The sequence below is a fragment of the Plectropomus leopardus genome, chromosome 4 (genome assembly GCF_026936395.1).
Source record: "Plectropomus leopardus strain MGB_pleo_1.0 chromosome 4, ASM2693639v1, whole genome shotgun sequence".
Taxonomy (NCBI): Eukaryota; Metazoa; Chordata; class Actinopteri; order Perciformes; family Serranidae; genus Plectropomus; species Plectropomus leopardus.
In genome coordinates, this window is record NC_142179.1 from 4977762 (window position 1) to 5005036 (window position 27275).

Sequence of the window (27275 nt, forward strand, 5' to 3'; positions counted from 1 at the left end):
GTCAAAATTTGGCTTTTTTCGACATACTATACTATTGCCTTGTTTGGCCATTTTTTTGACATGCTAAATTATGAGGTTTTTTGGCCTTTTTTGGCCTTTATTCCCACTCTGTCTACTATAACGCCTCTCTACAAGTTATTCTATGTCGTTTTCAGCCATTTTTAGGAGGGGTCAAAATTTGACTTTTTTCGACATACTATACTATTGTCTTGTTTGGCTTTTTTTTTGACATGCTAAATTATGAGTTTTTTGGCCTTTTTTGTCCTTTATTCCCACTTTGTACACTATGACGCGTCTTTATGAGCTATTCTATGTCGTTTTCAGCCATTTTTAAAAGGGGTCAAAATTTGACTTTTTTCGACATACTATACTATTGCCTTGTTTTGCCATTTTTTTGACATGCTAAATTATGGGGGTTTTTGGCATTTTTTGGCCTTTCTTTCCGCGTTGTACACTATAATGCGTCTCTTGAAGCTAATCTATGCCGTTTTCAGCCATTTTAGGAGGGTCAAAATTTGACTTTTTCGACATACTATACTATTGCCTTGTTTGGCTTTTTTTTTGACATGCTAAATTATGAGTTTTTGGCCTTTTTTGGCCTTTATTCCCACTCTGTCTACTATAACGCCTCTCTACAAGTTATTCTGTGTCGTTTTCAGCCATTTTTAGGAGGGGTCAAAATTTGACTTTTTTCGACATACTATACTATTGCCTTGTTTGGCCATTTTTTTGACATGCCAAATTATGAGTGTTTTTTTGGCTTTTTTGGCCTTCATTTCCACTTTGTACAGTATAACGCCTCTCTAGAAGTTGTTCTATGTCGTTTTCAGCCATTTTTAGAAGGCGTCAAAATTTGACTTTTTTCGACATACTATAGTATTGCCCTGTTTCGCCATTTTTTGACATGCTAAATTATTACTGTTTTTGGCCTTTTTTTCTACATTGTTTTCTATCACGTTGATATACAAGCTATAACGTGTTTTTTTCAGCCATTTTCTCAACATTCCATTTTTACGGCCACCACACACAAATATTGGCTTTGAGACAGGCTAAACATATAGAGGACGCAACACCACATTTTGCGAGGAAGATCAGAACAATTTATTTTATACTCAAAAACTCACATATAAACAAAACTACAGATTGGTTGGAGATCCTTGCCAAAACAAGCAAAAACGGGACATTGCTGGGAATCACGCAGTGGACCATCAGACCCAGCTCTCCCCCCAAATTAAAAGTGTCTTAAAAACAAAACCTGAAAACAGGGCTTCAGGTGATCTCCAACCACAACTAAAACAATAAACAAAATACAAAAACTCAAAACAAAGCCATCTTTCTGCTCCTCTGTTTTGCTGCTGCTGCTGCCGCCGCCATGACTGCTGCTGCTGCTGCTGCTGCTGCTGCTGCTGCTGCTTCTGATGCTGCTGTGGTTGCGGTTACCGTCTGTGTCAAACCAGAGAGACAGACCACGCCTCTCCTTTCCTCAATACATATTCCTCCCATGATTGCATCCACCTGTTCAGTGATAAGGAAAGAGAAACAAGCAGGAGGGAAAGAAACTGAGATAGAGAGCAAAAATACACCTGCCGTGGTGAACGCACCTTAACCAAACGCAACAGCTATGTTATGACTATATTGGCTTTTTTTAAAACAAAGTATACTATGATGTGACTCGACCAGCTATAACATGTGGTTTCAGCGGTTCTTTGCTCATGTCAAAATGTTTTGTTTTTTGAAACACTTTTCTGTGTCATTTTTAGCCATTTTTTTACATGCTATATTTGACATTTTTGTCCTTTATTTAAGAGTGGTCAAAATTTGACTTTTTTCAACATACTATACTATTGCCTTGTTTGGCCATTTTTTTTGACATGCTAAATTATGAGGTTTTTGGCCTTTTTTGTCCTTTATTCCCACTTTGTACAATGTAACGCGTGTCTTGAAGCTATTGTGTGTCGTTTTCAGCCATTTTTAGGAGGGGTCAAAATTTGACTTTTTTCGACATACTATACTATTGCCTTGTTTGGCCTTTTTTTTGACATGCTAAATTATGAGTTTTTCAGCCTTTTTTTACCTTTATTCCCACTTTGTCTACTATAACGCCTCTCTAAAAGTTATTCTATGTCGTTTTCAGCCATTTTTAGGAGGGGTCAAAATTTGACTTTTTTCGACATACTATACTATTGCCTTGTTTGGTCATTTTTTTGACATGCCAAATTATGAGGTTTTTGGCCCTTTTTGCCCTTTATTCCCACTTTGTACAGTATAACGCGTCTCTTGAAACTATTCTATGTCGTTTTCAGCCATTTTTAGGAGGGGTCAAAATTTGACTTTTTTCGACATACTATACTATTGCCTTGTTTGGCCATTTTTTTTGACATGCTAAATTATGAGGTTTTTGGCCTTTTTTGTCCTTTATTCCCACTTTGTACAATGTAACGCGTGTCTTGAAGCTATTCTGTGTCGTTTTCAGCCATTTTTAGGAGGGGTCAAAATTTGACTTTTTTCGACATACTATACTATTGCCTTGTTTGGCAGTTTTTTTTGACATGCTAAATTATGAGTTTTTTGGCCTTTTTTGGCCTTTATTCCCACTCTGTCTACTATAACGCCTCTCTACAAGTTATTCTATGTCGTTTTCAGCCATTTTTAGGAGGGGTCAAAATTTGACTTTTTTCGACATACTATACTATTGCCTTGTTTGGCCATTTTTTTTGACATGCTAAATTATGAGGTTTTTGGCCTTTTTTGGCCTTTATTCCCACTTTGTACAATGTAATGCGTGTCTTGAAGCTATTCTGTGTCGTTTTCAGCCATTTTTAGGAGGGGTCAAAATTTGACTTTTTTCGACATACTATACTATTGCCTTGTTTGGCAGTTTTTTTTGACATGCCAAATTATGAGTTTTTTTGGTCTGTTTTGGACTTTATTCCCACTTTGTACACTATGACGCTTCTTTATGAGCTATTCTATGTCGTTTTCAGCCATTTTTAAAAGGGGTCAAAATTTGACTTTTTTCGACATACTATACTATTGCCTTGTTTGGCTTTTTTTTTTGACATGCTAAATTATGAGTTTTTTGGCCTTTTTTGGCCTTTATTCCCACTCTGTCTACTATAACGCCTCTCTACAAGTTATTCTATGTCGTTTTCAGCCATTTTTAGGAGGGGTCAAAATTTGACTTTTTTCGACATACTATACTATTGCCTTGTTTGGCAGTTTTTTTTGACATGCTAAATTATGAGTTTTTTGGCCTTTTTTGGCCTTTATTCCCACTCTGTCTACTATAACGCCTCTCTACAAGTTATTCTATGTCGTTTTCAGCCATTTTTAGGAGGGGTCAAAATTTGACTTTTTTCGACATACTATACTATTGCCTTGTTTGGCCATTTTTTTTGACATGCTAAATTATGAGGTTTTTGGCCTTTTTTGTCCTTTATTCCCACTTTGTACAATGTAACGCGTGTCTTGAAGCTATTCTATGTCGTTTTCAGCCATTTTTAGGAGGGGTCAAAATTTGACTTTTTTCGACATACTATACTATTGCCTTGTTTGGCAGTTTTTTTTGACATGCCAAATTATGAGTTTTTTTGGTCTTTTTTGGACTTTATTCCCACTTTGTACACTATGACGCGTCTTTATAAGCTATTCTATGTCGTTTTCAGCCATTTTTAGGAGGGGTCAAAATTTGACTTTTTTCGACATACTATACTATTGCCTTGTTTGGCAGTTTTTTTTGACATGCCAAATTATGAGTTTTTTTGGTCTTTTTTGGACTTTATTCCCACTTTGTACACTATGACGCGTCTTTATAAGCTATTCTATGTCGTTTTCAGCCATTTTTAGGAGGGGTCAAAATTTGACTTTTTTCGACATACTATACTATTGCCTTGTTTGGCTTTTTTTTTTTGACATGCTAAATTATGAGTTTTTTGGCCTTTTTTGGCCTTTATTCCCACTTTGTCTACTATAATGCCTCTCTACAAGTTATTCTATGTCGTTTTCAGCCATTTTTAGGAGGGGTCAAAATTTGACTTTTTTCGACATACTATACTATTGTCTTGTTTGGCTTTTTTTTTGACATGCTAAATTATGAGTTTTTTGGCCTTTTTTGTCCTTTATTCCCACTTTGTACACTATGTAATGTCTTTATGAGCTATTCTATGTCGTTTTCAGCCATTTTTAAAGGGTCAAAATTTGACTTTTTTCGACATACTATACTATTGCCTTGTTTTGCCATTTTTTTGACATGCTAAATTATGGGGGTTTTTGGCATTTTTTGGCCTTTCTTTCCGCGTTGTACACTATAATGCGTCTCTTGAAGCTAATCTATGCCGTTTTCAGCCATTTTTAGGAGGGGTCAAAATTTGACTTTTTTCGACATACTATACTATTGCCTTCTTTGGCTTTTTTTTTTGACATGCTAAATTATGAGTTTTTTGGCCTTTTTTGGCCTTTATTCCCACTCTGTCTACTATAACGCCTCTCTACAAGTTATTCTATGTCGTTTTCAGCCATTTTTAGGAGGGGTCAAAATTTGACTTTTTTCGCCATACTATACTATTGCCTTGTTTGGCCATTTTTTTTGACATGCTAAATTATGAGGTTTTTGGTCTTTTTTGGACTTTATTCCCACTTTGTACACTATGACGCGTCTTTATAAGCTATTCTATGTCGTTTTCAGCCATTTTTAGGAGGGGTCAAAATTTGACTTTTTTCGACATACTATACTATTGCCTTCTTTGGCTTTTTTTTTTTGACATGCTAAATTATGAGTTTTTTGGCCTTTTTTGGCCTTTATTCCCACTCTGTCTACTATAACGCCTCTCTACAAGTTTTTCTCTGTCGTTTTCAGCCATTTTTAGGAGGGGTCAAAATTTGACTTTTTTCGCCATACTATACTATTGCCTTGTTTGGCAGTTTTTTTTGACATGCTAAATTATGAGGTTTTTGGTCTTTTTTGGACTTTATTCCCACTTTGTACACTATGACGCGTCTTTATAAGCTATTCTATGTCGTTTTCAGCCATTTTTAAAAGGGGTCAAAATTTGACTTTTTTCGACATACTATACTATTGCCTTGTTTGGCCATTTTTTTTGACATGCTAAATTATGAGTTTTTTGGCCTTTTTTGGCCTTTATTCCCACTCTGTCTACTATGACGCGTCTTTATAAGCTATTCTATGTCGTTTTCAGCCATTTTTAGGAGGGGTCAAAATTTGACTTTTTTCGACATACTATACTATTGCCTTGTTTGGCCATTTTTTTTGACATGCTAAATTATAAGGTTTTTGGCCTTTTTTGTCCTTTATTCCCACTTTGTACAATGTAACGCGTGTCTTGAAGCTATTCTGTGTCGTTTTCAGCCATTTTTAGGAGGGGTCAAAATTTGACTTTTTTCGACATACTATACTATTGCCTTCTTTGGCTTTTTTTTTTTGACATGCTAAATTATGAGTTTTTTGGCCTTTTTTGGCCTTTATTCCCACTCTGTCTACTATAACGCTTCTATGAGTTATTCTATGTCGTTTTCAGCCATTTTTAGGAGGGGTCAAAATTTGACTTTTTCGACATACTATACTATTGCCTTGTTTGGTCATTTTTTTGACATGCCAAATTATGAGGTTTTTGGCCCTTTTTGCCCTTTATTCCCACTTTGTACAGTATAACGCGTCTCTTGAAACTATTCTATGTCGTTTTCAGCCATTTTTAGGAGGGGTCAAAATTTGACTTTTTTCGACATACTATACTATTGCCTTGTTTGGCAGTTTTTTTTGACATGGTAAATTATGAGTTTTTTGGTCTTTTTTGGACTTTATTCCCACTTTGTACACTATGACACGTCTTTATAAGCTATTCTATGTCGTTTTCAGCCATTTTTAGGAGGGGTCAAAATTTGACTTTTTTCGACATACTATACTATTGCCTTGTTTGGCCATTTTTTTTGACATGCTAAATTATGAGGTTTTTGGCCTTTTTTGTCCTTTATTCCCACTTTGTACAATGTAACGCGTGTCTTGAAGCTATTCTGTGTCGTTTTCAGCCATTTTTAGGAGGGGTCAAAATTTGACTTTTTTCGACATACTATACTATTGCCTTGTTTGGCAGTTTTTTTTGACATGCCAAATTATGAGTTTTTGGTCTTTTTGGACTTTATTCCCACTTTGTACACTATGGCGTCTTTATAAGCTATTCTATGTCGTTTTCAGCCATTTTTAGGAGGGGTCAAAATTTGACTTTTTTCGACATACTATACTATTGCCTTGTTTGGCCATTTTTTTGGACATGCTAAATTATGAGGTTTTTGGCCTTTTTTGTCCTTTATTCCCACTTTGTACAGTGTAATGCGTGTCTTGAAGCTATTGTGTGTCGTTTTCAGCCATTTTTAGGAGGGGTCAAAATTTGACTTTTTTCGACATACTATACTATTGCCTTGTTTGGCAGTTTTTTTTGACATGCCAAATTATGAGTTTTTTTGGTCTGTTTTGGACTTTATTCCCACTTTGTACACTATGACGCTTCTTTATGAGCTATTCTATGTCGTTTTCAGCCATTTTTAAAAGGGGTCAAAATTTGACTTTTTTCGACATACTATACTATTGCCTTGTTTGGCCATTTTTTTGACATGCTAAATTATGGGGGTTTTTGGCATTTTTTGGCCTTTCTTTCCGCGTTGTACACTATAATGCGTCTCTTGAAGCTAATCTATGCCGTTTTCAGCCATTTTTAGGAGGGGTCAAAATTTGACTTTTTTCGACATACTATACTATTGCCTTGTTTGGCTTTTTTTTTGACATGCTAAATTATGAGTTTTTTGGCCTTTTTTGGCCTTTATTTCCACTCTGTTTACTATAACGCCTCTCTAAAAGATATTCTATGTCGTTTTCAGCCATTTTTAGGAGGGGTCAAAATTTGACTTTTTTCGACATACTATACTATTGCCTTGTTTGGCAGTTTTTTTTGACATGCCAAATTATGAGTTTTTTTGGTCTGTTTTGGACTTTATTCCCACTTTGTACACTATGACGCGTCTTTATGAGCTATTCTATGTCGTTTTCAGCCATTTTTAAAAGGGGTCAAAATTTGACTTTTTTCGACATACTATACTATTGCCTTGTTTGGCCATTTTTTTTGACATGCTAAATTATGAGGTTTTTGGCCTTTTTTGTCCTTTATTCCCACTTTGTCTACTATAACGCCTCTCTACAAGTTATTCTATGTCGTTTTCAGCCATTTTTAGGAGGGGTCAAAATTTGACTTTTTTCGACATACTATACTATTGTCTTGTTTGGCTTTTTTTTTGACATGCTAAATTATGAGGTTTTTGGCCTTTTTTGGCCTTTATTCCCACTTTGTACAATGTAATGCGTGTCTTGAAGCTATTCTGTGTCTTTTTCAGCTATTTTTAGGAGTGTTCAAAATTTGACTTTTTTCGACATACTATACTATTGCCTTGTTTGGCAGTTTTTTTTGACATGCCAAATTATGAGTTTTTTTGGTCTGTTTTGGACTTTATTCCCACTTTGTACACTATGACGCTTCTTTATGAGCTATTCTATGTCGTTTTCAGCCATTTTTAAAATGGGTCAAAATTTGACTTTTTTCGACATACTATACTATTGCCTTGTTTGGCTTTTTTTTTTGACATGCTAAATTATGAGTTTTTTGGCCTTTTTTGGCCTTTATTCCCACTCTGTCTACTATAACGCCTCTCTACAAGTTATTCTATGTCGTTTTCAGCCATTTTTAGGAGGGGTCAAAATTTGACTTTTTTCGACATACTATACTATTGTCTTGTTTGGCTTTTTTTTTGACATGCTAAATTATGAGTTTTTTGGCCTTTTTTGTCCTTTATTCCCACTTTGTACACTATGACGCGTCTTTATGAGCTATTCTATGTCGTTTTCAGCCATTTTTAAAAGGGGTCAAAATTTGACTTTTTTCGACATACTATACTATTGCCTTGTTTGGCCATTTTTTTTGACATGCTAAATTATGAGGTTTTTGGCCTTTTTTGTCCTTTATTCCCACTTTGTCTACTATAACGCCTCTCTACAAGTTATTCTATGTCGTTTTCAGCCATTTTTAGGAGGGGTCAAAATTTGACTTTTTTCGACATACTATACTATTGCCTTCTTTGGCTTTTTTTTTTTGACATGCTAAATTATGAGTTTTTTGGCCTTTTTTGGCCTTTATTCCCACTCTGTCTACTATAACGCCTCTCTACAAGTTATTCTATGTCGTTTTCAGCCATTTTTAGGAGGGGTCAAAATTTGACTTTTTTCGACATACTATACTATTGCCTTGTTTGGCAGTTTTTTTTGGCATGGCAAATTATGAGTTTTTTTGGTCTTTTTTGGACTTTATTCCCACTTTGTACACTATGACACGTCTTTATAAGCTATTCTATGTCGTTTTCAGCCATTTTTAGGAGGGGTCAAAATTTGACTTTTTTCGACATACTATACTATTGCCTTGTTTGGCCATTTTTTTTGACATGCTAAATTATAAGGTTTTTGGCCTTTTTTGTCCTTTATTCCCACTTTGTACAATGTAACGCGTGTCTTGAAGCTATTCTGTGTCGTTTTCAGCCATTTTTAGGAGGGGTCAAAATTTGACTTTTTTCGACATACTATACTATTGCCTTGTTTGGCAGTTTTTTTTGACATGCTAAATTATGAGTTTTTTGGCCTTTTTTGGCCTTTATTCCCACTCTGTCTACTATAACGCCTCTCTACAAGTTATTCTATGTCGTTTTCAGCCATTTTTAGGAGGGGTCAAAATTTGACTTTTTTCGACATACTATACTATTGCCTTGTTTGGCCATTTTTTTTGACATGCTAAATTATGAGGTTTTTGGCCTTTTTTGGCCTTTATTCCCACTTTGTACAATGTAATGCGTGTCTTGAAGCTATTCTGTGTCGTTTTCAGCCATTTTTAGGAGGGGTCAAAATTTGACTTTTTTCGACATACTATACTATTGCCTTGTTTGGCAGTTTTTTTTGACATGCCAAATTATGAGTTTTTTTGGTCTGTTTTGGACTTTATTCCCACTTTGTACACTATGACGCTTCTTTATGAGCTATTCTATGTCGTTTTCAGCCATTTTTAAAAGGGGTCAAAATTTGACTTTTTTCGACATACTATACTATTGCCTTGTTTGGCCATTTTTTTGACATGCTAAATTATGAGTTTTTTGGCCTTTTTTGGCCTTTATTCCCACTCTGTCTACTATAACGCCTCTCTACAAGTTATTCTATGTCGTTTTCAGCCATTTTTAGGAGGGGTCAAAATTTGACTTTTTTCGACATACTATACTATTGCCTTGTTTTGCCATTTTTTTGACATGCTAAATTATGGGGGTTTTTGGCATTTTTTGGCCTTTCTTTCCGCGTTGTACACTATAATGCGTCTCTTGAAGCTAATCTATGCCGTTTTCAGCCATTTTTAGTAGGGGGCAAAATTTGACTTTTTTCGACATACTATACTATTGCCTTGTTTGGCTTTTTTTTTTGACATGCTAAATTATGAGTTTTTTGGCCTTTTTTGGCCTTTATTCCCACTCTGTCTACTATAACGCCTCTCTACAAGTTATTCTATGTCGTTTTCAGCCATTTTTAGGAGGGGTCAAAATTTGACTTTTTTCCAATACTATACTATTGCCTTGTTTGGCCATTTTTTTTGACATGCTAAATTATGAGGTTTTTGGTCTTTTTTGGACTTTATTCCCACTTTGTACACTATGACGCGTCTTTATAAGCTATTCTATGTCGTTTTCAGCCATTTTTAAAAGGGGTCAAAATTTGACTTTTTTCGACATACTATACTATTGCCTTGTTTGGCCATTTTTTTTGACATGCTAAATTATGAGTTTTTTGGCCTTTTTTGGCCTTTATTCCCACTCTGTCTACTATGACGCGTCTTTATAAGCTATTCTATGTCGTTTTCAGCCATTTTTAGGAGGGGTCAAAATTTGACTTTTTTCGACATACTATACTATTGCCTTCTTTGGCCATTTTTTTTGACATGCTAAATTATAAGGTTTTTGGCCTTTTTTGTCCTTTATTCCCACTTTGTACAATGTAACGCGTGTCTTGAAGCTATTCTGTGTCGTTTTCAGCCATTTTTAGGAGGGGTCAAAATTTGACTTTTTTCGACATACTATACTATTGCCTTCTTTGGCTTTTTTTTTTTGACATGCTAAATTATGAGTTTTTTGGCCTTTTTTGGCCTTTATTCCCACTCTGTCTACTATAACGCCTCTCTACAAGTTATTCTATGTCGTTTTCAGCCATTTTTAGGAGGGGTCAAAATTTGACTTTTTTCGCCATACTATACTATTGCCTTGTTTGGCCATTTTTTTTGACATGCTAAATTATGAGGTTTTTGGCCTTTTTTGTCCTTTATTCCCACTTTGTACAATGTAACGTGTCTTGAAGCTATTGTGTGTCGCTTTTCAGCCATTTTAGGAGGGGTCAAAATTTGACTTTTTTCGACATACTATACTATTGCCTTGTTTGGCAGTTTTTTTTGACATGCTAAATTATGAGGTTTTTGGTCTTTTTTGGACTTTATTCCCACTTTGTACACTATGACGCGTCTTTATAAGCTATTCTATGTCGTTTTCAGCCATTTTTAAAAGGGGTCAAAATTTGACTTTTTTCGACATACTATACTATTGCCTTGTTTGGCCATTTTTTTGACATGCTAAATTATGAGTTTTTTGGCCTTTTTTGGCCTTTATTCCCACTCTGTCTACTATGACGCGTCTTTATAAGCTATTCTATGTCGTTTTCAGCCATTTTTAGGAGGGGTCAAAATTTGACTTTTTTCGACATACTATACTATTGCCTTGTTTGGCCATTTTTTTTGACATGCTAAATTATAAGGTTTTTGGCCTTTTTTGTCCTTTATTCCCACTTTGTACAATGTAACGCGTGTCTTGAAGCTATTCTGTGTCGTTTTCAGCCATTTTTAGGAGGGGTCAAAATTTGACTTTTTTCGACATACTATACTATTGCCTTCTTTGGCTTTTTTTTTTTTGACATGCTAAATTATGAGATTTTTGGTCTTTTTGGACTTTATTCCCACTTTGTACACTATGACGCTGCCTTTATAAGCTATTCTATGTCGCTTTTCAGCCATTTTTAGGAGGGGTCAAAATTTGACTTTTTTCGACATACTATACTATTGCCTTGTTTGGCCATTTTTTTTGACATGCTAAATTATGAGGTTTTTGGCCTTTTTTGTCCTTTATTCCCACTTTGTACAATGTAACGCGTGTCTTGAAGCTATTGTGTGTTGTTTTCAGCCATTTTTAGGAGGGGTCAAAATTTGACTTTTTTCGACATACTATACTATTGCCTTGTTTGGCAGTTTTTTTTGACATGCCAAATTATGAGTTTTTTTGGTCTTTTTTGGACTTTATTCCCACTTTGTACACTATGACGCGTCTTTATAAGCTATTCTATGTCGCTTTTCAGCCATTTTTAGGAGGGGTCAAAATTTGACTTTTTCGACATACTATACTATTGCCTTGTTTGGCAGTTTTTTTGACATGCTAAATTATGAGGTTTTGGCCTTTTTGTCCTTTATTCCCACTTTGTACAATGTAACGCCTCTCTTGAAGTTATTGTGTGTGTCGTTTTCAGCCATTTTTAGGAGGGGTCAAAATTTGACTTTTTCGACATACTATACTATTGCCTTGTTTGGCAGTTTTTTTGACATGCCAAATTATGAGTTTTTGGTCTTTTTGGACTTTATTCCCACTTTGTACACTATGACGCGTCTTTATGAGCTATTCTATGTCGTTTTCAGCCATTTTTAAAAGGGGTCAAAATTTGACTTTTTTCGACATACTATACTATTGCCTTGTTTTGCCATTTTTTTGACATGCTAAATTATGGGGGTTTTTGGCATTTTTTGGCCTTTCTTTCCGCGTTGTACACTATAATGCGTCTCTTGAAGCTAATCTATGCCGTTTTCAGCCATTTTTAGTAGGGGTCAAAATTTGACTTTTTTCGACATACTATACTATTGCCTTGTTTGGCTTTTTTTTTGACATGCTAAATTATGAGTTTTTTGGCCTTTTTTGGCCTTTATTCCCACTCTGTCTACTATAACGCCTCTCTACAAGTTATTCTATGTCGTTTTCAGCCATTTTTAGGAGGGGTCAAAATTTGACTTTTTTCGACATACTATACTATTGCCTTCTTTGGCTTTTTTTTTTTGACATGCTAAATTATGAGTTTTTTGGCCTTTTTTGGCCTTTATTCCCACTCTGTCTACTATAACGCCTCTCTACAAGTTATTTTATTTCGATTTCAGCCATTTTAGGAGGGGTCAAAATTTGACTTTTTCGACATACTATACTATTGCCTTGTTTGGCCATTTTTTTTGACATGCTAAATTATGAGGTTTTTGGTCTTTTTTGGCCTTTATTCCCACTTTGTACAATGTAACGCGTGTCTTGAAGCTATTCTGTGTCGTTTTCAGCCATTTTTAGGAGGGGTCAAAATTTGACTTTTTTCGACATACTATACTATTGCCTTCTTTGGCTTTTTTTTTTTGACATGCTAAATTATGAGTTTTTTGGCCTTTTTTGGACTTTATTCCCACTTTGTACACTATGACGCGTCTTTATAAGCTATTCTATGTCGTTTTCAGCCATTTTTAGGAGGGGTCAAAATTTGACTTTTTTCGACATACTATACTATTGCCTTGTTTGGCCATTTTTTTTGACATGCTAAATTATGAGGTTTTTGGCCTTTTTTGTCCTTTATTCCCACTTTGTACAATGTAACGCGTGTCTTGAAGCTATTGTGTGTTGTTTTCAGCCATTTTTAGGAGGGGTCAAAATTTGACTTTTTTCGACATACTATACTATTGCCTTGTTTGGCAGTTTTTTTTGACATGCCAAATTATGAGTTTTTTTGGTCTTTTTTGGCCTTTATTCCCACTTTGTACACTATGACGCGTCTTTATAAGCTATTCTATGTCGTTTTCAGCCATTTTTAGGAGGGTCAAAATTTGACTTTTTCGACATACTATACTATTGCCTTGTTTGGCATTTTTTTTGACATGCTAAATTATGAGGTTTTTGGCCTTTTTTGTCCTTTATTCCCACTTTGTACAATGTAACGCGTGTCTTGAAGCTATTGTGTGTCGTTTTCAGCCATTTTTAGGAGGGGTCAAAATTTGACTTTTTTCGACATACTATACTATTGCCTTCTTTGGCTTTTTTTTTTTGACATGCTAAATTATGAGTTTTTTGGCCTTTTTTGGCCTTTATTCCCACTCTGTCTACTATAACGCCTCTCTACAAGTTATTCTATGTCGTTTTCAGCCATTTTTAGGAGGGGTCAAAATTTGACTTTTTTCGACATACTATACTATTGCCTTGTTTGGCCATTTTTTTGACATGCTAAATTATGAGGTTTTTGGCATTTTTTGTCCTTTATTCCCACTTTGTACAATGTAACGCGTGTCTTGAAGCTATTCTGTGTCGTTTTCAGCCATTTTTAGGAGGGGTCAAAATTTGACTTTTTTCGACATACTATACTATTGCCTTGTTTGGCAGTTTTTTTTGACATGCTAAATTATAAGGTTTTTTGGTCTTTTTTGGAGTTTATTCCCACTTTGTACACTATGACGCGTCTTTATAAGCTATTCTATGTCGTTTTCAGCCATTTTTAGGAGGGGTCAAAATTTGACTTTTTTCGACATACTATACTATTGCCTTGTTTGGCAGGTTTTTTTGACATGCTAAATTATGAGGTTTTTGGTCTTTTTTGGACTTTATTCCCACTTTGTACACTATGACGCGTCTTTATAAGCTATTCTATGTCGTTTTCAGCCATTTTTAGGAGGGGTCAAAATTTGACTTTTTTCGACATACTATACTATTGCCTTGTTTGGCAGTTTTTTTTGACATGCTAAATTATAAGGTTTTTGGCCTTTTTTGTCCTTTATTCCCACTTTGTACAATGTAACGCGTGTCTTGAAGCTATTCTGTGTCGTTTTCAGCCATTTTTAGGAGGGTCAAAATTTGACTTGTTTCGACATACTATACTATTGCCTTCTTTGGCTTTTTTTTTTTGACATGCTAAATTATGAGATTTTTGGTCTTTTTTGGACTTTATTCCCACTTTGTACACTATGACGCGTCTTTATAAGCTATTCTATGTCGTTTTCAGCCATTTTTAGGAGGGGTCAAAATTTGACTTTTTTCGACATACTATACTATTGCCTTGTTTGGCCATTTTTTTTGACATGCTAAATTATAAGGTTTTTGGCCTTTTTTGTCCTTTATTCCCACTTTGTACAATGTAACGCGTGTCTTGAAGCTATTCTGTGTCGTTTTCAGCCATTTTTAGGAGGGGTCAAAATCTGACTTTTTTCGACATACTATACTATTGCCTTGTTTGGCCATTTTTTTTGACATGCTAAATTATGAGGTTTTTGGCCTTTTTTGTCCTTTATTCCCACTTTGTACAATGTAACGCGTGTCTTGAAGCTATTCTGTGTCGTTTTCAGCCATTTTTAGGAGGGGTCAAAATTTGACTTTTTTCGACATACTATACTATTGCCTTGTTTGGCAGTTTTTTTTGACATGCCAAATTATGAGTTTTTTTGGTCTTTTTTGGCCTTTATTCCCACTTTGTACACTTTGACGTCTTTATAAGCTATTCTATGTCGCTTTTCAGCCATTTTTAGGAGGGTCAAAATTTGACTTTTTCGACATACTATACTATTGCCTTGTTTGGCAGTTTTTTTTGACATGCCAAATTATGAGGTTTTTGGCCTTTTTTGTCCTTTATTCCCACTTTGTACAATGTAACGCGTGTCTTGAAGCTATTGTGTGTCGTTTTCAGCCATTTTTAGGAGGGGTCAAAATTTGACTTTTTTCGACATACTATACTATTGCCTTGTTTGGCAGTTTTTTTTGACATGCCAAATTATGAGTTTTTTTGGTCTTTTTTGGCCTTTATTCCCACTTTGTACACTATGACGCGTCTTTATAAGCTATTCTATGTCGTTTTCAGCCATTTTTAGGAGGGGTCAAAATTTGACTATTTTCGACATACTATACTATTGCCTTGTTTGGCAGTTTTTTGACATGCCAAATTATGAGGTTTTTGGCCTTTTTTGTCCTTTATTCCCACTTTGTACAATGTAACGCGTGTCTTGAAGCTATTGTGTGTCGTTTTCAGCCATTTTTAGGAGGGGTCAAAATTTGACTTTTTTCGACATACTATACTATTGCCTTGTTTGGCAGTTTTTTTTGACATGCCAAATTATGAGTTTTTTTGGTCTTTTTTGGACTTTATTCCCACTTTGTACACTATGACGCGTCTTTATAAGCTATTCTATGTCGTTTTCAGCCATTTTTAGGAGGGGTCAAAATTTGACTTTTTTCGACATACTATACTATTGCCTTGTTTGGCAGTTTTTTTGTCATGCCAAATTATGAGTTTTTTTGGCCTTTTTTGTCCTTTATTCCCACTTTGTACAATGTAACGCGTGTCTTGAAGCTATTCTGTGTCGTTTTCAGCCATTTTTAGGAGGGGTCAAAATTTGACTTTTTTCGACATACTATACTATTGCCTTGTTTGGCAGTTTTTTTGACATGCCAAATTATGAGTTTTTTGGTCTTTTTGGCCTTTATTCCCACTTTGTACACTATGACGTCTTTATAAGCTATTCTATGTCGTTTTCAGCCATTTTTAGGAGGGTCAAAATTTGACTTTTTTCGACATACTATACTATTGCCTTGTTTGGCAGTTTTTTTTGACATGCCAAATTATGAGTTTTTTTGGCCTTTTTTGTCCTTTATTCCCACTTTGTACAATGTAACGCCTCTCTTGAAGCTATTGTGTGTCGTTTTCAGCCATTTTTAGGAGGGGTCAAAATTTGACTTTTTTCGACATACTATACTATTGCCTTGTTTGGCAGTTTTTTTTGACATGCCAAATTATGAGTTTTTTTGGTCTTTTTTGGACTTTATTCCCACTTTGTACACTATGACGCGTCTTTATAAGCTATTCTATGTCGTTTTCAGCCATTTTTAGGAGGGGTCAAAATTTGACTTTTTTCGACATACTATACTATTGCCTTGTTTGGCTTTTTTTTTTGACATGCTAAATTATGAGTTTTTTGGCCTTTTTTGGCCTTTATTCCCACTCTGTCTACTATAACGCCTCTCTACAAGTTATTCTATGTCGTTTTCAGCCATTTTTAAAAGGGGTCAAAATTTGACTTTTTTCGCCATACTATACTATTGCCTTGTTTGGCCATTTTTTTTGACATGCTAAATTATGAGTTTTTTGGCCTTTTTGGCCTTTATTCCCACTCTGTCTACTATAACGCCTCTCTACAAGTTATTCGAAGTGGCTTTCAGCCATTTTTAGGAGGGGTCAATATTTGACTTTTTTTACCATACTATACTATTGCCTTTTTTGGCCATTTTTTAAAACATGTTAATTATGTGTTTTTTTGGTCTTTTTGGCCTTTATTCCCACTTTGTACACTATGACGTGTCTTTATAAGCTATTCTATGTTGTTTTCAGCCATTTTTAAAAGAGGTCAAAATTTGACTTTTTTCGACATACTATACTATTGCCTTGTTTGGCAGTTTTTTTGTCATGCCAAATTATGAGTTTTTTTGGCCTTTTTTGTCCTTTATTCCCACTTTGTACAATGTAACGCGTGTCTTGAAGCTATTCTGTGTCGTTTTCAGCCATTTTTAGGAGGGGTCAAAATTTGACTTTTTTCGACATACTATACTATTGCCTTGTTTGGCCATTTTTTTTGACATGCTAAATTATGAGTTTTTTTGGTCTTTTATGGACTTAATTCCCACTTTGTACACTATGACGTGTCTTTATAAGCTATTCTATGTGTTTTTCAGCCATTTTTAAAAGAGGTCAAAATTTGACTTTTTCGACATACTATACTATTGCCTTGTTTGGCAGTTTTTTTTGACATGCCAAATTATACGTTTTTTTTGGCCTTTTTTGGACTTTATTCCCACTTTGTACACTATGACACGTCTTTATAAGCTATTCTATGTCGTTTTCAGCCATTTTTAGGAGGGGTCAAATTTGACTTTTTCGACATACTATACTATTGCCTTGTTTGGCCATTTTTTGACATGCTAAATTATGATGTTTTTGGCCTTTTTTGTCCTTTATTCCCACTTTGTACAATGTAACGCGTGTCTTGAAGCTATTGTGTGTCGTTTTCAGCCATTTTTAGGAGGGGTCAAAATTTGACTTTTTTCGACATACTATACTATTGCCTTGTTTGGCTTTTTTTTTTTGACATGCTAAATTATGAGTTTTTTGGCCTTTTTTGGCCTTTATTCCCACTCTGTCTACTATAACGCCTCTCTACAAGTTATTCTGTGTCGTTTTCAGCCATTTTTAGGAGGGGTCAAAATTTGACTTTTTCGACATACTATACTATTGCCTTGTTTGGCCATTTTTTTGACATGCTAAATTATAAGGTTTTGGCCTTTTTGTCCTTTATTCCCACTTTGTACAATGTAACGCGTGTCTTGAAGCTATTCTGTGTCGTTTTCAGCCATTTTTAGGAGGGGTCAAAATCTGACTTTTTTCGACATACTATACTATTGCCTTGTTTGGCCATTTTTTTTGACATGCTAAATTATGAGGTTTTTGGCCTTTTTTGTCCTTTATTCCCACTTTGTACAATGTAACGCGTGTCTTGAAGCTATTGTGTGTCGTTTTCAGCCATTTTTAGGAGGGGTCAAAATTTGACTTTTTTCGACATACTATACTATTGCCTTGTTTGGCAGTTTTTTTGACATGCCAAATTATGAGTTTTTTGGTCTTTTTGGCCTTTATTCCCACTTTGTACACTATGACGCCTTTATAAGCTATTCTATGTCGCTTTTCAGCCATTTTTAGGAGGGGTCAAAATTTGACTTTTTCGACATACTATACTATTGCCTTGTTTGGCAGTTTTTTTGACATGCCAAATTATGAGGTTTTTGGCCTTTTTGTCCTTTATTCCCACTTTGTACAATGTAACGCGTGTCTTGAAGCTATTCTGTGTCGCTTTTCAGCCATTTTTAGGAGGGGTCAAAATTTGACTTTTTTCGACATACTATACTATTGCCTTGTTTGGCAGTTTTTTTTGACATGCCAAATTATGAGTTTTTTTGGTCTTTTTTGGCCTTTATTCCCACTTTGTACACTATGACGCGTCTTTATAAGCTATTCTATGTCGTTTTCAGCCATTTTTAGGAGGGGTCAAAATTTGACTTTTTTCGACATACTATACTATTGCCTTGTTTGGCAGTTTTTTTTGACATGCCAAATTATGAGGTTTTTGGCCTTTTTTGTCCTTTATTCCCACTTTGTACAATGTAACGCGTGTCTTGAAGCTATTGTGTGTCGTTTTCAGCCATTTTTAGGAGGGGTCAAAATTTGACTTTTTCGACATACTATACTATTGCCTTGTTTGGCAGTTTTTTGACATGCCAAATTATGAGTTTTTTGGTCTTTTTGGACTTTATTCCCACTTTGTACACTATGACGTCTTTATAAGCTATTCTATGTCGTTTTCAGCCATTTTTAGGAGGGTCAAAATTTGACTTTTTCGACATACTATACTATTGCCTTGTTTGGCAGTTTTTTTGTCATGCCAAATTATGAGTTTTTTTGGCCTTTTTTGTCCTTTTTTCCCCCTTTGTACAATGTAACGTGTCTTGTAGCTATTCTGTGTCGTTTTCAGCCATTTTTAGGAGGGGTCAAAATTTGACTTTTTTCGACATACTATACTATTGCCTTGTTTGGCAGTTTTTTTTGACATGCCAAATTATGAGTTTTTTTGGTCTTTTTTGGCCTTTATTCCCACTTTGTACACTATGACGCGTCTTTATAAGCTATTCTATGTCGTTTTCAGCCATTTTTAGGAGGGGTCAAAATTTGACTTTTTTCGACATACTATACTATTGCCTTGTTTGGCAGTTTTTTTTGACATGCTAAATTATGAGGTTTTTGGTCTTTTTTGTCCTTTATTCCCACTTTGTACAATGTAACGCGTGTCTTGAAGCTATTGTGTGTCGTTTTCAGCCATTTTTAGGAGGGGTCAAAATTTGACTTTTTTCGACATACTATACTATTGCCTTGTTTGGCAGTTTTTTTTGACATGCCAAATTATGAGTTTTTTGGTCTTTTTGGACTTTATTCCCACTTTGTACACTATGACGCGTCTTTATAAGCTATTCTATGTCGTTTTCAGCCATTTTTAGGAGGGGTCAAAATTTGACTTTTTTCGACATACTATACTATTGCCTTGTTTGGCTATTTTTTTTGACATGCTAAATTATGAGTTTTTGGCCTTTTTGGCCTTTATTCCCTCTCTGTCTACTATAACGCCTCTCTACAAGTTATTCTATGTCGTTTTCAGCCATTTTTAGGAGGGGTCAAAATTTGACTTTTTTCGACATACTATACTATTGCCTTCTTTGGCTTTTTTTTTTTGACATGCTAAATTATGAGTTTTTTGGCCTTTTTTGGCCTTTATTCCCACTCTGTCTACTATAACGCCTCTCTACAAGTTATTCTATGTCGTTTTCAGCCATTTTTAGGAGGGGTCAAAATTTGACTTTTTTCGCCATACTATACTATTGCCTTGTTTGGCCATTTTTTTTGACATGCTAAATTATGAGGTTTTTGGTCTTTTTTGGCCTTTATTCCCACTTTGTACACTATGACGTGTCTTTATAAGCTATTCTATGTTGTTTTCAGCCATTTTTAAAAGAGGTCAAAATTTGACTTTTTTCGACATACTATACTATTGCCTTGTTTGGCAGTTTTTTTGTCATGCCAAATTATGAGTTTTTTGGCCTTTTTGTCCTTTATTCCCACTTTGTACAATGTAACGTGTCTTGAAGCTATTCTGTGTCGTTTTCAGCCATTTTTAGGAGGGGTCAAAATTTGACTTTTTTCGACATACTATACTATTGCCTTGTTTGGCCATTTTTTTTGACATGCTAAATTATGAGTTTTTTTGGTCTTTTATGGACTTAATTCCCACTTTGTACACTATGACGTGTCTTTATAAGCTATTCTATGTGTTTTTCAGCCATTTTTAAAAGAGGTCAAAATTTGACTTTTTTCGACATACTATACTATTGCCTTGTTTGGCAGTTTTTTTTGACATGCCAAATTATACGTTTTTTTTGGCCTTTTTTGGACTTTATTCCCACTTTGTACACTATGACACGTCTTTATAAGCTATTCTATGTCGTTTTCAGCCATTTTTAGGAGGGGTCAAAATTTGACTTTTTTCGACATACTATACTATTGCCTTGTTTGGCCATTTTTTTTGACATGCTAAATTATGAGGTTTTTGGCCTTTTTTGTCCTTTATTCCCACTTTGTACAATGTAACGCGTGTCTTGAAGCTATTGTGTGTCGTTTTCAGCCATTTTTAGGAGGGGTCAAAATTTGACTTTTTTCGACATACTATACTATTGCCTTGTTTGGCTTTTTTTTTTTGACATGCTAAATTTTGAGTTTTTTGGCCTTTTTTGGCCTTTATTCCCACTCTGTCTACTATAACGCCTCTCTACAAGTTATTCTGTGTCGTTTTCAGCCATTTTTAGGAGGGGTCAAAATTTGACTTTTTTCGACATACTATACTATTGCCTTGTTTGGCCATTTTTTTTGACATGCTAAATTATGAGGTTTTTGGCCTTTTTTGGACTTTATTCCCACTTTGTACACTATGACGCATCTTTATAAGCTATTCTATGTCGTTTTCAGCCATTTTTAGGAGGGGTCAAAATTTGACTTTTTTCGACATACTATACTATTGCCTTGTTTGGCAGTTTTTTTTGACATGCTAAATTATGAGGTTTTTGGTCTTTTTTGTCCTTTATTCCCACTTTGTCTACTATAATGCCTCTCTACAAGTTATTCTATGTCGTTTTCAGCCATTTTTAGGAGGGGTCAAAATTTGACTTTTTTCGACATACTATACTATTGCCTTGTTTGGCCATTTTTTTTGACATGCTAAATTATGAGGTTTTTGGCCTTTTTTGGACTTTATTCCCACTTTGTACACTATGACGCATCTTTATAAGCTATTCTATGTCGTTTTCAGCCATTTTTAAAAGGGGTCAAAATTTGACTTTTTTCGACATACTATACTATTGCCTTGTTTGGCCATTTTTTTTGACATGCTAAATTATGAGGTTTTTGGCCTTTTTTGGACTTTATTCCCACTTTGTACACTATGACGCATCTTTATAAGCTATTGTGTGTCGTTTTCAGCCATTTTTAGGAGGGGTCAAAATTTGACTTTTTTCGACATACTATACTATTGCCTTGTTTGGCAGTTTTTTTTGACATGCCAAATTATGAGTTTTTTTGGTCTTTTTTGGACTTTATTCCCACTTTGTACACTATGACGCGTCTTTATGAGCTATTCTATGTCATTTTCAGCCATTTTTAGGAGGGGTCAAAATTTGACTTTTTTCGACATACTATACTATTGCCTTGTTTGGCTTTTTTTTTGACATGCTAAATTATGGGTTTTTTTGGCATTTTTTGGCCTTTATTTCCACGTTGTACACTATAATGCATCTCTTGAAGCTAATCTATGCCGTTTTCAGCCATTTTTAGTAGGGGGCAAAATTTGACTTTTTTCGACATACTATGCTATTGCCTTGTTTGGCAGTTTTTTTTGACATGCCAAATTATGAGTTTTTTTGGTCTTTTTTGGCCTTTATTTCCACTTTGTACACTATGACGCGTCTTTATGAGCTATTCTATGTCATTTTCAGCCATTTTTAGGAGGGGTCAAAATTTGACTTTTTTCAACATACTATACTATTGCCTTGTTTGGCTTTTTTTTTGACATGCTAAATTATGGGGTTTTTTGGCATTTTTTGGCCTTTATTTCCACTTTGTACACTATGACGCATCTTCATAAGCTATTCTATGTCGTTTTCAGCCATTTTTAAAATGGGTCAAAATTTGACTTTTTTCGACATACTATACTATTGCCTTGTTTGGCTTTTTTTTGACATGCTAAATTATGAGGTTTTTGGCCTTTTTTGGCCTTTATTCCCACTCTTTCTACTATAACGCCTCTCTACAAGTTATTCTATGTCGTTTTCAGCCATTTTTAGGAGGGGTCAAAATTTGACTTTTTTCGACATACTATACTATTGCCTTGTTTGGCTTTTTTTTTTTGACATGCTAAATTATGAGTTTTTTGGCCTTTTTTGGCCTTTATTCCCACTCTGTCTACTATAACGCCTCTCTACAAGTTATTCTGTGTCGTTTTCAGCCATTTTTAGGAGGGGTCAAAATTTGACTTTTTTCGACATACTATACTATTGCCTTGTTTGGCCATTTTTTTTGACATGCTAAATTATGAGGTTTTTGGCCTTTTTTGTCCTTTATTCCCACTTTGTACAATGTAACGCGTGTCTTGAAGCTATTGTGTGTCGTTTTCAGCCATTTTTAGGAGGGGTCAAAATTTGACTTTTTTCGACATACTATACTATTGCCTTGTTTGGCAGGTTTTTTTGACATGCTAAATTATGAGGTTTTTGGCCTTTTTTGGCCTTTATTCCCACTCTGTCTACTATAACGCCTCTCTACAAGTTATTCTATGTCGTTTTCAGCCATTTTTAGGAGGGGTCAAAATTTGACTTTTTTCGACATACTATACTATTGCCTTGTTTGGCCATTTTTTTGATATGCTAAATTATGAGGTTTTTGGTCTTTTTTGTCCTTTATTCCCACTTTGTCTACTATAACGCCTCTCTACAAGTTATTCTATGTCGTTTTCAGCCATTTTTAGGAGGGGTCAAAATTTGACTTTTTTCGACATACTATACTATTGCCTTGTTTGGCCATTTTTTTTGACATGCTAAATTATGAGGTTTTTGGCCTTTTTTGGACTTTATTCCCACTTTGTACAATGTAACGCGTGTCTTGAAGCTATTCTGTGTCGTTTTCAGCCATTTTTAGGAGGGGTCAAAATTTGACTTTTTTCGACATACTATACTATTGCCTTGTTTAGCTTTTTTTTGACATGCTAAATTATGAGTTTTTTGGCCTTTATTCCCACTCTGTCTACTATAACGCCTTCTCTACAAGTTATTCTATGTCGTTTTCAGCCATTTTTAGGAGGGGTCAAAATTTGACTTTTTTCGACATACTATACTATTGCCTTGTTTGGCAGTTTTTTTTGACATGCCAAATTCTGAGTTTTTTTGGTCTTTTTTGGCCTTTATTCCCACTTTGTCTACTATAACGCCTCTCTACAAGTTATTCTATGTCGTTTTCAGCCATTTTTAGGAGGGGTCAAAATTTGACTTTTTTCGACATACTATACTATTGCCTTGTTTGGCAGTTTTTTTTGACATGCCAAATTCTGAGTTTTTTTGGTCTTTTTTGGACTTTATTCCCACTTTGTACACTATGACGCGTCTTTATAAGTTATTCTATGTCGTTTTCAGCCATTTTTAGGAGAGGTCAAAATTTGACTTTTTTCGACATACTATACTATTGCCTTGTTTTGCCATTTTTTTGACATGCTAAATTATGGGGTTTTTTGGTCTTTTTTGGCCTTTATTCCCACTTTGTCTATTATAACGCCTCTCTACAAGTTATTCTATGTCGTTTTCAGCCATTTTTAGGAGGGGTCAAAATTTGACTTTTTTCGACATACTATACTATTGCCTTGTTTGGCCATTTTTTTTTGACATGCCAAATTATGAGGTTTTTTTTGTCTTTTTTGGACTTAATTCCCACTTTGTACACTATGACGTGTCTTTATAAGCTATTCTATGTTGTTTTCAGCCATTTTTAAAAGAGGTCAAAATTTGACTTTTTTCGACATACTATACTATTGCCTTGTTTGGCAGTTTTTTTGTCATGCCAAATTATGAGTTTTTTTGGCCTTTTTTGGACTTTATTCCCACTTTGTACAATGTAACGCGTGTCTTGAAGCTATTCTGTGTCGTTTTCAGCCATTTTTAGGAGGGGTCAAAATTTGACTTTTTTCGACATACTATACTATTGCCTTGTTTAGCTTTTTTTTGACATGCTAAATTATGAGTTTTTTGGCCTTTTTTGGCCTTTATTCCCACTCTGTCTACTATAACGCCTTCTCTACAAGTTATTCTATGTCGTTTTCAGCCATTTTTAGGAGGGGTCAAAATTTGACTTTTTTCGACATACTATACTATTGCCTTGTTTGGCAGTTTTTTTTGACATGCCAAATTCTGAGTTTTTTTGGTCTTTTTTGGACTTTATTCCCACTTTGTACACTATGACGCGTCTTTATAAGCTATTCTATGTCGTTTTCAGCCATTTTTAGGAGAGGTCAAAATTTGACTTTTTTCGACATACTATACTATTGCCTTGTTTGGCTTTTTTTTTGACATGCTAAATTATGAGGTTTTTGGCATTTTTTGGCCTTTATTCCCACTTTGTCTACTATAACGCCTCTCTACAAGTTATTCTATGTCGTTTTCAGCCATTTTTAGGAGGGGTCAAAATTTGACTTTTTTCGACATACTATACTATTGCCTTGTTTGGCCATTTTTTTTTGACATGCCAAATTATGAGGTTTTTTTTGTCTTTTTTGGACTTAATTCCCACTTTGTACACTATGACGTGTCTTTATAAGCTATTCTATGTTGTTTTCAGCCATTTTTAAAAGAGGTCAAAATTTGACTTTTTTCGACATACTATACTATTGCCTTGTTTGGCAGTTTTTTTGTCATGCCAAATTATGAGTTTTTTTGGCCTTTTTTGGACTTTATTCCCACTTTGTTCTTTATAACACGTCTTTTGAAGCTATTCTGTGTCTTTTTAAGCCATTTTAGGAGGGGTCGAAATTTGACTTTTTTCGACATACTCGTTTGGCCATTTTTTGACATGCTAAATTATGGGGTTTTTGGCCTTTTTTGGCCTTTATTCCCACTTTGTATAATATAACACGCCTCTGCAAGTTATTCTATGTCGTTTTCAGTCATTTTTAGGAGGGGTCAATATTTGACTTTTTTCAAAATTTGATATTGTGGCGTGTTCCACCGTTCTTGACATGCTAATTATGACATTTTGAGTCTTTTTTGGTTTTTATTACTATTGTACGTCTCTACAAGGTATAATATGTCCTTTTCAGTGATTTTTACGATGTTAAAATTCCACCAGAATGTCACAGTATCTTATGTCATCCTAAATTACACAATAAAGTCATAGTATAGCATCAAATAAAAAAGTCAAATGCTTCTCTTTTCCAATCTCCTTCAGGCAGCGTCTGCAAAGAAAGTTAACACTCACCTCACCTCCACTGATGAAGCAGCTCCGGGAATCAAGTCTCGTCTCTTCCTCAGTGACACTCCAGTAGCCATTTTTTTAACTGACCTCGCCACTTCTTCCTTCCTGCAGTGGATTGTGGGAGCAAACACACACTCGTCAAAGCAGCTGGCCGGCCGTCTGGACTTTGGAGTGGTCCGGTTTTGACATCAGACCTGCGAGAGGGTGCAGCAAGTCTCACGGACATACAGTGTTAGAGTAAACACAATACAATGAAGTACTGTGCTGGTACTGTTGTGTATTAACAGTACTTTTCCCTGGGATCATGTTACTGTACAATTGTGGAAATATTTGTATGTGTGATCTACAGTAGTGGGACTCATGAGGGTGTTTGTGCTCTTTTCATAAACACCTTCTCTGTTTCTGCTGTAAACAGAGTGCTCTCTGCACGGACATCCAGTGCTTTATGGTTTTACAGGCGGACGTATGGATCTACGGGCCAGTGTTAAAGATCACTTTAGGGCCAAATGATGTCAATAAACAACTCATTAACTGAGAGTTTAAGCGTAGTGTCCAAACTCATACTTTGTTGTTAAATGTTAGTTGTTGAGGTTCTGTAGTTGTAGTGCAGAAGTAACCAGGTGGTAGCAGATGTGGAAAGTGTTTGCACTTGTCCTTAACATGCCTTATGACTTAACTACAGAGTGACAGAAACCACAAACACACCTCCTAAATTATGTGTATGCTACCGTAGCTAATTTTAGTTGCATTGTTTGAAATGATTAGTGACGAAGATGTTGAACAGGTAGAGTGGAAAACATTTTGTACAGAGTTTGTGCCACAGCTCAGTTTGATTTTCCCCTTTTTTTTTGTATGTGTGAAGAAGTCAAAAACAGCTCTGCTCTAATGGTCAAACAGACAAAAACTGAACCAACAGAAGATCATCTCAAACGTGAAAAAGTGACGTACGGCTGCACAGCTAATAGGCCGATTAATTACAATTTTGTTCTTCAACACAACAACTGCAGTGCCAGCTGTGTGAAGAAAGCATCCTACTTCAATGGGTTTTTTTCCATTTAAAGGAAAAGTTCAACATTGTCAAAAATAACCGTACGGTAAATATAAAGCTACAGCCAGCGGATGATGAGCACATTTTAGCATCAAGACTAAAAACAAGGAAATAATTACAGCTCATTTATGCTCCCTTTATATACGAAAAATGATTCGTCTGTTTCAAACGCTGTAAACCTCACTGCCCTCCTACTTTCATGCATCTTCTCTGTTTGCATAGATACAGCCAACAGATGGCACTACAGGGCAGATTTAAACGTTTTACACAACAATAAATAAGGTGGTGGATGTCCTAATATTGTAGCTGTAAAGAAGGCAGCACTGCAGACGCATACGTCTGGATAAATGAGACCTGGATTATGCTGCACGAGGTTTTAAACAGATGTTTTGATATAGTTTTCCTGTTGTTAAACAGATAAAGATCTCTTACTTTATGTATTCTTCCACCATTTACATGTGCAAGAAAGACAAAACTGTCTTCAAAAATTCAGCAGAACACAGGGAGAGCAACTGATGTACAAAAGATCATTTGAGGGGTTAAGTGTTTCTTAACTGGCTGCAGCTTCATATTTAAAGTACAGACATGAGAATATCAATCTTCTCACCTAACTTTTGGCAAGAAAACAAACTGGCATGTTTGTGTTGAACTATTCCTTTGGATAAAACTTAAAATGTACAGTAAAATCTACATTATTGTGAAACTGAAGGCTACAAATGTCCCAGCCCAAAAAAAAAACAAACTGATAACTTACCGAATAACTGGTCATAATTTTAACCCTAACTGTGCAGCCGTACTCTGAGGCATCTCTGGTGACGTCTCAGACACCTTCTGAGGCGAAAGGAGAAAACAGTCAGTGATGACTCAAACTCAAAAAGGATGTCAAAAACA

The 27275-nt window shown here is 35.2% G+C and overlaps 1 protein-coding gene and 1 long non-coding RNA gene across 2 annotated transcripts in view; one reads left to right on the top strand and one right to left on the bottom strand.

Annotated features, from left to right (window-relative positions):
• The window catches only part of rnf215 (ring finger protein 215), a 41360-nt gene extending 14234 nt beyond the window's left edge, over nt 1-27126 (top strand). Inside the window, exon 10 of the mRNA XM_042488298.2 lies at nt 25314-27126. Coding sequence (XP_042344232.2) covers nt 25314-25522 — 209 coding nt within the window. The 3' untranslated portion in view covers nt 25523-27126. The remainder of the gene's footprint in view (nt 1-25313) is intronic.
• Nucleotides 826-27269, bottom strand: LOC148189674 (uncharacterized). The gene is made up of 3 exons (XR_015776364.1): nt 27139-27269; nt 25340-25530; nt 826-1515 (listed from the first exon to the last, which is right to left on the bottom strand). It is a non-coding gene; the product is annotated as an uncharacterized LOC148189674 (long non-coding RNA).
• Nucleotides 27270-27275: the final 6 nt, after the last annotated feature.